The sequence below is a fragment of the Protomyctophum parallelum genome, assembly GCF_964188405.1.
Source record: "Protomyctophum parallelum genome assembly, chromosome: 20".
Taxonomy (NCBI): domain Eukaryota; kingdom Metazoa; phylum Chordata; class Actinopteri; order Myctophiformes; family Myctophidae; genus Protomyctophum; species Protomyctophum parallelum.
The window spans coordinates 20449736-20461225 of NC_139718.1; the positions used below are offsets into that span (position 1 = coordinate 20449736).

Below are 11490 nucleotides of genomic sequence, written 5' to 3' on the forward strand. Positions count from 1 at the left end.
CCCAACACAATAGTGGTCCCCAGGTTGATTCTGAGTCAGGGTGGTGGTCCCTTGTTCACACTCAGTTGAAAACCCCTGGGTTATGGAATACCTGAGAACAGGCCTCTCTGTCCCAGTTACTCAGGAACCCCTGATATCAGGGTTTGGGTTATAATCTGAGCTCTGGATCTCTAAAATTACTCAAATATAGAAATACATAAATAATAGAAAAACAGGTGCCATCTCTCTCTCTCTGTGTGTGCGTGTGTGTTGTGCATGTCTGTCTGTCTGTCTGTCTGTATTGTTCTTTCTGCTTTGGCAATGTAAACGTATGTTTTCTCATGCCAATAAAGCCCTTTGAATTGAATTGAATTGAATTGTCTGTCTTTCTGTATGTCTGTCTGTTTGTGTGAAATTGTTAGACCCGTCATGTAATGATCCCTCTCGCAAGCACGCACAGTCGCACACACGTACGCACACACGCAGTCACACACACACACACACACACACACACACACACACACACACACACACACACACACACACACACACACACACACACACACACACACACACACACACACACACACACACACACACAAGCCAAAACTTGAATTAATAGCCTGCAATATGCCAACCCACATTACATCATTGCAGTCTGTCTGTCGTAATATGGGAGCTCACCTCCCTCTGGCTCCCCCACATAAGTCAAACCCTGTATTGCTTTCATTGTTGGTCATTCACCTGGCATGTACCTGAGATGCCAGGGGAATTCTCACTCTCGGTTGAACAAAATAAAAAATAGAATAAATAATAATAATTATGTGCATCTCAGGATCCACATGGGAATGGGTGGCATGGCTCCAATTATGACGAAAGAAAGTCCAAATGCATGTGATGAAGGTGCTTAATGTTAGGCGTTACAACATTTCAACAAATTAAAAAAGATCCAAGGCACTGGTGAAATATAATGAATGTGCATATTAAAACTGAACTAGGTTACAACCCATGTAGCTTCACTTCTTCCTCAGGGTAATACATGACTCAATGTTCTTTTGAAAATAAATATTTTGTGACATGACAAAAACATTTTTGATGCGTAATTATTCCCTATTCCCTTCTTTCAATACATGACTCTCAGTTTCTCTGTGTGAGATCATCTGATTGTTTTTATGAGGTTCTGTCTGCTGACAGGCACCTGACCTACCATAACCATAACCATAACCAGCTATATAAGAACATCATTCACACCAACTCTCCATCACCTGAACTGGAAGGTAAGGACACACACACACACACACACACACACACACACACACACACACACACACACACACACACACACACACACACACACACACACACACACACACACACACACACACACACACACTGAAGCACAGGTAGAGAGGTAGAGGCAAACATACACAATTGATGTGCATGGTGCAGGTGCCATTCTCGCAAAGAAGAAATGGAGGTATAGTGAAACAGAAACCTTTTTCTAGAAATACAAAGAAAACAAGAAACATATCTGATAAAAATGTTAAAATTTAGAATGTGTGTGACTAAGATGCAAAAAAATGCATGGGACAGTCAGCAAAGGTTTCAGTTCAGCTTCAAACTAAAGCAATCACCCTGGTTTCCTGCATGTCACAGCAGTCAGTAGACCCAGTAGCTATACATCCCTGTTTGAACGTCTGTCTGTCTGTCTGTCTGTCTGTCTGTCTGTCAGTCAGAATGAAGTTCCTGCTAGTCGCTGCTGCCGTCCTGGCTGTGGCCAGTGCTGCCATTATCTCCCTGGAGGACCTTGAGTTCCACGCATGGAAACTGAAATTCGGTGAGACCTCATTGAGCCTTTCTTTCCTCTACACCGCAAAATCATGAGTTCTCACTTCTCCGAGTTCCAGTAAATGAACACTATGGATTGGAAGGACGTCCTCACAGTGTAGCCACAGGTCTTCAAATTCTACATGTCTCATTATCATACACAGCAAATTGTTCCATTTTTTAATGTCAGGTGCTGTGCTTGGTACAAAGGAATGTGTTCATTTATCTAAAGACATGTAAGATTCTCTGAAGCCAGTCAATCTAAGCTAAAAGGGGGCTTGACGCAAAATAAATTGCAATAGTAATCATTGAAGGTTTTGTATGATCCTTAGGGTCATCCAAATAATATTTAGTGGATCATGATGAATTCAGGGTTTATTGTTTATTGTTGTTTATTGTTTATAAGGATCCCCATTAGCTTTTGCCTTGACAAAAGCTAGTCTTCCTGGGGTCCGACACAGACAAACATTTAACATAGGCAATACTTACAATTGTTTACAAACACTAACTCAAAATAAAACATAGTAAAATAAAAAATAAAATAAGAAAATAAAAAAACATAGGAGAAATACAAAACAAAGAAACATAGCAAAAAATCACTTTCAACACATTATACATTTGAATTGTTCTTTTCCCAGGGTTACTGCAGTATGATTTACATAAGGTGTTCTTTTAACTTGAATTTAAAGATGAATTTTGTATTTGTATTGGTTATACACTTTGGTAGTGCATTCCAACCTATTACTGCTCTATAGATAATAGAAGATTTAAGAATATTTGTTCTTGGTTTAGGTGCCACCAAAACACCCGAACTGGCTTGTCTAGTCATATGATTATTTTCGTCTCTTACATGTGCTACCTGTTCAAAGAAATACTGTGGTTTTTTGTCCATTAATACATTTCTGAAAAACGTAAGAATACGTTTGAAAGTTGGGTACCATTAACAACCTATATAACAATATTCAAAAAGATCTGCCACGCATTGCAGATCACAACAGTCATAACGACAACCCTTTCTCCTTTCTGAATGTTATATTTCCAGGAAAGATGTACAGCTCCCCATCAGAGGAGGCCCGGCATAAAGAGGCATGGCTCAACAACCGCAGGCTGGTGCTGGTTCACAACATGCTGGCCGACCAGGGCATCAAGTCCTTCCGCCTGGGCATGACCTTCTTTGCTGACATGGTAAAAACATACAGAGAAAGTGTCCTTTAACACGAGTGGAGAAACAAACAGAGAGAGACAGAGAGAGAGAGATAATTCGCTTAAGTTCTAGGTAGGTTTCATGGGTTAACTTTACATTATCAGTATTACTAGTGCTTGTATTTGGAGGCCAGTCTCGAGACAGACAGACAGGAAGATTTACTTGGATTTATGGATAGATTACTATAGTAACATTTTATATCAACATGACGCTGTTCAACACTTGAGCAAAATGACCTGAGTGACAAATCACGCAGACATGGTTTCGGTCATTCGGATGCCTTGAGATAATAACGGCGATTATAAGATTAAACCACTTGACAATCAATTCTAAAACCCCATCGACAGGAAAATCAAGAGTACCGACGCCTCATCTCCATGGGATGCCTGGGCTCCTTCAACTCCTCCACGCCTCGCCGTGGTTCTGCCTATCTCCCTCTGGCAGGTGTCACCGACCTGCCCACCACTGTGGACTGGAGGGACAAGGGATTTGTCACCGACGTTAAGGACCAGAAGCAATGCGGTTCCTGCTGGGCTTTCAGCACAGTATGTTTTGTGCATGCATATTATGTGTTGTGTGTGGTACTTCAGATGCAATGATAATTATTATTTAGAAAGGAAATGTTCAGATCCTGTCGTACCAATGCTAGAGCAACATTAACGATCACCACCGACCTCTGGGTGTCTTATGCCTCTCACGGCCTCCACTCTTTCTCCTTGTCTCTGTCTCGTCTCTATAGACTGGTTCTCTAGAGGGACAGACCTTCAAAAAAACAGGGAAATTGATCTCCCTCAGTGAGCAGCAGCTGGTGGACTGCTCCGGAAGCTTTGGCAACATGGGCTGCATGGGAGGCCTGATGGATCAGGCCTTTGAGTACATCAAGGCCAACAAAGGTCTGGATACTGAGGACTCCTACCCGTACGAGGCTGAGGTCAGTCAGTGTGCTTAAGCTGTCTGGTTGAACTGTTTAGTAGCAAACAGTGAATATTGAGAACCAGAAGTGGAAAGTAACAAATTAAAAGATTTGTCACTGAAATTGACAAACAAATCTTGTTACTGTAAAAACCAGTAAAAAATACATTTCTTTCTTTACAAGAAAGACATGTTTAATCCTCCTGTTATGGCAGGAGGATGTTCAGGTTTAAGTTTGAGAAAATCATTTATCTCACAAGACAATATTTGAGAAAACTTTATAACAAAGCAAAGATGTACAGAATTTGGTAGGAAGTATTTATATTCAAATGATACTAATATTTTGCTCATAACCTTTAGAAATACTGGTATTGTGTTTTGAAAATGATTTAATCATGTTTAATCATGAACCAAACACTGATGTTGAGGAGTAAAATGAAAGATAAGGGTGCCAGGGCAATTTATTGTGGAAACACAAACTCTGGTATACTATCCTTTTGAATACATGTTTGTGCAAATAACATCTCTCTGCTTGTAGAATGCTGACACCTTGTGGCTGCATAAGCACACAGCAGAACCCGAGAGAAAATACAACTTAAAATTCTTGTTTCCTGTTGAAAAGTGAAAGGGAAACAATAACCATTTTGCAAAGTAAATAATTCCTGCTTTACAGAGATCATAACTATTCCGGCTTTTGGTGGACATTTTTGTAAAAAATTGTCACGGACATACAAAATGAGTGGACAATAATATGACCAGACACAGCTAGCCCTAATGACCATAACATGTCTGTAACTCTTTTTTTCTCTCTTTGCAAATAAAACATTTGAGAGCCACTAGTACCAGTTAGACTCCTAATATGCCATATAGTGTCGTAGTAAACAAGTGTCATACATATTTAGAAGGACACCTGGAGTCTAACATTCAGTAATTGGGTCTTAAGATCAAAATAAGGACATTATAATGGTGTGTAAATAGAGAACCAAAAATGTGCCACGGACACATTTGTCTGTGTACGGAAAACGTGTTGATGACCCCCCCCCCCCCCCCCCCATGTGTATCAGGATGGAGATTGCCGCTTCAACCCTAACACCATCGGAGCAACCTGCACTGGCTTCGTCGACATCCCTGAAGGTAGTGAAGATCATCTGCAGGACGCCGTGGCCACCATTGGACCAGTGTCAGTAGCCATCGACGCTGGACACTCATCATTCCAGCTCTATCAATCAGGTGAGATTACATATTAGACTGTCCAAGTGAGCAGACCCTTTGAAGATGTATCCATGCAGTCGCCAATTATATTTCCCCCCCTTTCAAAATGTAATAAACATGACCTCCTCTCTTCCATACTCCACCTGCTGAGTTAATGTGTAATTACGTGTGTGTGTGTGTGTGTGTGTGTGTGTGTGTGCGTGTGTGTGTGTGTGTGTGTGTGTGTGTGTGTGTGTGCAATCCCTGCAGGTGTGTATGATGAACCTGAGTGCAGCAGCTCTGAGCTGGACCATGGTGTGTTGGCTGTGGGTTATGGTACTGACAGTGGAAAGGACTACTGGCTGGTCAAGAACAGGTAAACTCATGGTCCAATAGAATAGAATAATCTACAATGCAAACATCCTCAGTGTTAATGGTTCCACTTTTACTACCTCAGGATTTTGCTGTTTTAAAGGTCATTCCTATATATTCAGATGCATTTGCGTCAGAGAGATTTTGGAACCACTGCCCTAGTCCTAATAGTTGTGGAAATGTGTGTTTCTCTATAGCTGGGGACTGGTGTGGGGAGACAAGGGCTACATCATGATGAGCAGAAACAAGCACAACCAGTGTGGCATTGCCACAGCGTCCAGCTACCCGCTGGTCTGAACAGGTGAGAAGGACAGTGGCTATTAGGCCTTATACTTTGTCCTATACGAACATGTCACACAATGAAAATAATACGATTTTTTAACATTCCCAGGTGAAAATATGTTCTTGTCGTGGAAAAACACGGAAATGTAAATGCCTTCACTCCTTTATTTGTCTAACGTTGTTTAAGGCAGCATACGTTTGTAAGAGATATGTTTAATGCCAAAGCTCTATATTCCGATCACTCAGTAATCATTCCTAGAGTGTTTGTTGTCCTAGAGTAACCATGTCGGGGACGTGGATGTACAAAATTTATGCACATGGTTACAAGGAGGCAAATTTTTGCAAATTTATATTTCGTTTTAGTCATAGTCTTGTGTGTGTGAGTGTGTTTGTACTTTGTGCGTGAGCATGTTGAAGAGAGTGCATGTGCGTGCACGTCAACAGCCAAGACTACAATGCATTAACTTGGCTATCTTTCATGTTTCTTGCTGCTTTACAGGTCCGGGAAGTCATTGAGAGTTGAAGGGGAAATGGAATGACTCATCATTCATCATTCAGTTTTGTTATTTCAAGGCCTATACTGTTTACACACTAAGAATACATTTTTAAAGAATGTAAATAAATAATACATTTAGAAAATAAAAATAAACAAGTGAATTGAAAGTGAGTTGCTTTTTAATATTGTGTCTGTTTAATGCGTTTAACAACAGATATTGCTGATATGGGTGTGTTTTGCCCAATGTCAAATGATATAGCCTATTAAAGGACCACTTAAATGGCGCAATTTCTTCTGTGTCTGTGTCTCATAGGAGGGCTGTGGGCAGTTGTTATATAAGGAGGGAGAACTTTTTCAAAAAAGTGTACAGTATTGTTAAAATGTCGTTTTTTTTTATGATTCAAATTTTTATTGCTTTTTCAATTTAGTTTCACAAACAATTAAGACAACAAACGAAACAAAACTAGACAAGAAAACTAGAAAAAGTGCCCTTCCGGGCACAGGTCTCCACCAGGTTATCCACAGATCCGTGCAGTTAGAGGTAAAAACACTTTTCGGCCAGTTATAGCACCACCTTGAGGCTGAGTTGAAATTGTTCATGTGGCATTTCGTCCTCGGCCTAGTGGGAATGTGGGTGCACAATTTCACGGAAATCACGCGATGTGTTCATGATTTGCAGCATTTTGTTTGAAACTGAGCACTCCTGTGAACTTTGGAAGCCAATCTTAACCAATCAGGATGGAGTCTGATAAATCTGAAAGACCCGTTTCGTTGAATGGCTCTAGAGAGACTGTGTACCAATTTGCGTGATGTTTGGACAAAATCTGTAGGTGTACTGTGCAAAAACGTGTTTTGCACAAAGCGGCCTCCTGGTGGCGCTATAACAGGCCGTTCTGGAAAGTTTGGGGCAGAGGTTCATGGTTGGCATCCAGGGAGTGTGTGTGCAAAATATGGCATTGAAAAACTTGTTTTGCACAAAGCGGCCTCCTGGTGGCGCTATAACAGGCCGTTCTGGAAAGTTTGGGGCAGAGGTTCATGGTTGGCATCCAGGGAGTGTGTGTGCAAAATATGGCATCGACCGGGTTAACGGTGGCCGAGATTAGCTGTTCACGGACACACACACGGACACACGGACACACACGCGGACGGACGGAGTGCAAAACATACTCTCCCCACATGCCTTCGGCCTGGTGGAGACAATAATAAATACATTACACAACGAAATCTTTACAGAAAAGATAAAACAATACAGACAATACAATACAATACAATAAAATAATGATAAAACAAATTAATAATAAAAAAGGGAAAAATAAATGCCATTACACCTGGGTAATATCAATTTACACTTTCACGGAAAACAAGAAAGAAAAACAGACGTTGCGCTCACACCACAATGGGATTGACAGCAATATGCATTATGTATCCTCCCCATTTCCGTATATATTTGTCTAGTCTGTCGGACCTCCTATATGCCATTTCTTCGTATGCTGAAACCTTGCCTAACTCCACAAACCAGTCATGAAACGAGGGACTCCCTGACGCTTTCCAACCCCTCATTACCCCATTAGCACCTGTCTACCAATCATGATAGCCGTGAGGATGAAATCTACATAATCGCAGTGAGCAACCTGCTTTGGGTCACCCAGTATGTAAAGCCTAGGGCAGAAGGGAAAATCAACCGTTGTCATTTCTAAGATACGAATATATGAATTTGTTTCCAATAACTCTCAATTAAAGGACAGTCCCACAAAGCGTGAACCAGGGTGCCCACCGAAGATGGATCCTTGCACTTCCAGCACTCAGCTGTGTCCTTAAGATAAATGGTAAATGGTAAATGGTGCATTTATATAGCGCCTTTATCCAAGGCGCTTTACATAGATTGTGCATTACATTCACCCATTCATACACCGATTGTGGCGGAAGCCATGCAAGGTACCAACCAGCACATCGGGAGCAATTTGGGGTTCAGAGTCTTGCCCAAGGACACTTCGACATGTAGACAGGAGGAGCCTGGATTCGAACCACCGACCCATGGATCATTGGATGACCTTCTCTACCTCCTGAGCCACAGTCGCCCCAGTCTGTGCAACCGTGAGGGTGTCCAATAGAAGCGGTTGAGAATTTTAAATTGAATCAATTTGATTCTAGTATCTTTAGACATTTTTGTTGAATTTCTGCAGATTTCATCCCACTCCTCCTCTTCAATATCAATATTCAAATCCCTCTCCCACACAGTTTTTGATAAGCCAGGTACCCTGGCGTTTTCAATGAAGATGTTAGAATAGTAAAATGAGGCCTCGTGACCTGTACCAAATACCATGGTGATGCCATGCAACAACTCAGAATGCTGAGGCCTCGTGACCTGTACCAAACACCATGGTGATGCCATGCAACAACTCAGAATGCTGAGGCGGAGTTCTGGGTGAACCAAATATTCCACATAGTAAGTGCCTTAATTGCAAGTATTGCCAGAATGTAGATCTGGGAAGGTCAAATTCTGTAACAAGGTCATCAAACGATTTTAAAGTCTCTTCTTTGTATAAGTGGCCCAAAGTAAGAATTCCCTTATTCACCCATCCCTTCCATACAAATGGAGTTTATTAATATGCTATTTAGGATTCCGCCAAATACTTGATTCTGAGCTGAGGTATGGGTTTGTTTTGTAAATGGGGAATGACAGGGTGCGCTTGAGCCTGGGGAGACTTTTTTGTGGATAAACCGATAAGAGGAGGGAGAAGGGAAAGAGCCAATTGTTCGATCTGATACCAGGGCGGTGCTCTCTCAGGGGGGAGAACCCAATGAGCCAGGTGTCTTGTACTAAAGGCGTAGTGATAGAACAATAAATTGGGAAGTCCCAGCCCTCCTTTTTCTACCGGGAGCTGAAGTCTGGCTAGTCGCATCCGAGCCCGTTTCCCATTCCATAAAAACTTTGTACAAATTCTATCAAACTGTACAAAGTACTTTCTAGGGATATTGATAGGGAGGGACTGAAGTAAGTAATTTATCTTGGGCACACAGTTCATCTTCAAGACATTAACCTTGCCCCACAGGGACAAGAATAATGTAGACCACGTGTCGGTATCCAAAGCAATTTTCCACAGAGGATCAAAATTCCTCCACTATCTCATTCATTTTGCTGGGAAAGATAATACCTAAATACTTCAACCCTTCTCGAGGCCATTGAAATGACCCCTCCTGAAATAAAGACCTAGGGCAAAAGGAAGTCAAGGCCCAGTTCACTTTATAACCCGATAATTTTGAGAATGAATCAATCGTTCTAAGGATTGCTGGGATAGACGTGGCAGGTTCCGACACTGTCAACAATATATCATCTGCATATAGCATGGTCTTGTGTTCATAATCCCCGATTTTAACACCAGTAAAACTAGCGTTCCTGCGTAAAGCTGCCGCTAATGGCTCTAGAGCCAGGCAGAAGAGGGCTGGGGACAGTCCAGAACCTTGGCGTGTCCCTCTACCAAGTGTAAAGTATGAGGAGATGTTTCCATTCGTTTGTACTGCCGCCTTTGGTTGGTCATACAAAACCTCTAACCATCTCATAAAATTAGGGCCGAATCCAAATGTCCTAAGTGTATGAAACATGTATCTAAACTCATGTATCTGAACACACCGCCACCGGTGTGTTCTCATTACGGACAGCCCACATAATATCTAGGAAGCGTCTTATATTGTCAGAGGAGGATCTTTTCCGAATAAAACCAACTTGATCAGAATGAATGAGATGAGTGATTATTTTGTCTATCCTATTAGCCAGGATTTTAGAGAGAATCTTGCAATCTGTCGAAATTAAACTAATTGGCCGATAGCTCTTGCAATCGCATGGGTCTTTGTCCTTTTTAAGAATAAGTGTAATAATAGCCTGAGATAGTGAAGGTGGCAGAGTGCCTACTCTATAAGATTCAGTGAACTAAAATGTCGTTTTTATGTGGGCACCCCCACCAGTTCATTAAGTATGCATGGTTTGCCTGGTGGGTGGTGATTCACCTGAACTTAAGCCGCACCCACAGCTGTAGTTGTATGATAAAGGGGGAGGGGTTAGGGGAGGGGCTGATACTGTGATGTCACTATATTACTGTTTTTTTCATTGGCACGTTTGACTGTCAAGGGTTCAGCCTCCAGGAAGAAACCCTAAATACAAAGGGAATACAAAGGGTGTCTAATGAAGTACTGTCACCTCATAGACACATGAAAAACTGGAAAAATACAAAAATTGTGGCAATAATGACATTGCCATATAAATCACTTTCAAAATACTAGAAATGTAACATATCCCTACAGATTTAGACATTAAATGATATCACTCACTCACTCACACACACACACACACACACACACACACACACACACACACACACACACACACACACACACACACACACACACACACACACACACACACACCATCGTTTTATCACTCTCTTTTCTCTTTGTCGATTTATGTCTTGGTCATTCTCTACTCTGTCTGTATTGTATGTCTGGTCGACTGGTTCTGAAAATGACAGAATTAACCAGCCCTAACAACTTCCAGCTAGAATATCAATTACAAGTGCCTTATCAATTACAGTGTTCATGAGTAAGTGTCGGTCATATACTGAAAATGACCTGTACTGTTCACCATCTACACGTATCAAGATTTCTGTCAAGTTAGACTTGAGCTGAGAGAGTCTAGACTCTAGTCTAGAGTGTATGAAAACAGACAAAATGACATGCACGTAGGATAGGCATAATAGGCTAAGCTTCAGCCTTTTCCTTTTGGAGCACCTTTAAACTATGTTACAGTTTGATAATTTGATTATGTTGACTAGAAGCTCGACCGGCCGCAGGGGAAAAAAGTTATGCAGAAACCTGTAGTGTGGCCTGTAGAATGATGTTACCATAGGTGTATAGTTGCGTAGAGTGGTCCTAATGGGCATTGAGGGCGGGATAATAAGCCTCTAGACTCTAGAGGGTATGCGCATGCTTAAAGTGAATGGCACATCGAGTGGCAAAGCGGGTGGCAAAGCAACATGCGAAGTGAGTTTAACATTGTTTAACGTTGTTTAATGCAATCAGATAGGACTTTTCTGTTTGGATATATGGGCTATCAAGGCCAGAAAGTAGTTTTTTGACACTCGGTAGGCATTCCTGCATAACCTCCGGGTTTGATGATGATGTCACGCGCATACTCTCTATAGACCCAAGGCACAGTATTTAATAGTACTCTGAG

At 41.6% G+C, this 11490-nt stretch overlaps 1 protein-coding gene across 1 annotated transcript; it reads left to right on the top strand.

Moving 5' to 3' along the window:
• The first annotated feature begins 1154 nt into the window (after positions 1-1154).
• On the top strand, positions 1155-6370 carry ctsl.1 (cathepsin L.1). The gene is made up of 9 exons (XM_083791333.1): positions 1155-1256; positions 1716-1816; positions 2849-2991; positions 3358-3555; positions 3750-3941; positions 4987-5152; positions 5384-5489; positions 5683-5786; positions 6267-6370. Exons 2-8 carry the CDS (start codon positions 1717-1719, stop codon positions 5780-5782), a joined length of 1005 nt encoding a protein of 334 aa, XP_083647459.1. The 5' UTR covers positions 1155-1256; position 1716; the 3' UTR covers positions 5783-5786; positions 6267-6370.
• Positions 6371-11490: the final 5120 nt, after the last annotated feature.

Excerpts from the sequence above, each read along its gene's own strand:
- ctsl.1 (XM_083791333.1), top strand. The coding sequence starts at position 1,717 with ATGAAGTTCCTGCTAGTCGCTGCTGCCGTCCTGGCTGTGGCCAGTGCT. Across the intron at positions 1,817-2,848 it reads CGCATGGAAACTGAAATTCG|GAAAGATGTACAGCTCCCCA; the intron begins GTGAGACCTCAT and ends TTATATTTCCAG. Across the intron at positions 3,942-4,986 it reads CCTACCCGTACGAGGCTGAG|GATGGAGATTGCCGCTTCAA; the intron begins GTCAGTCAGTGT and ends CATGTGTATCAG.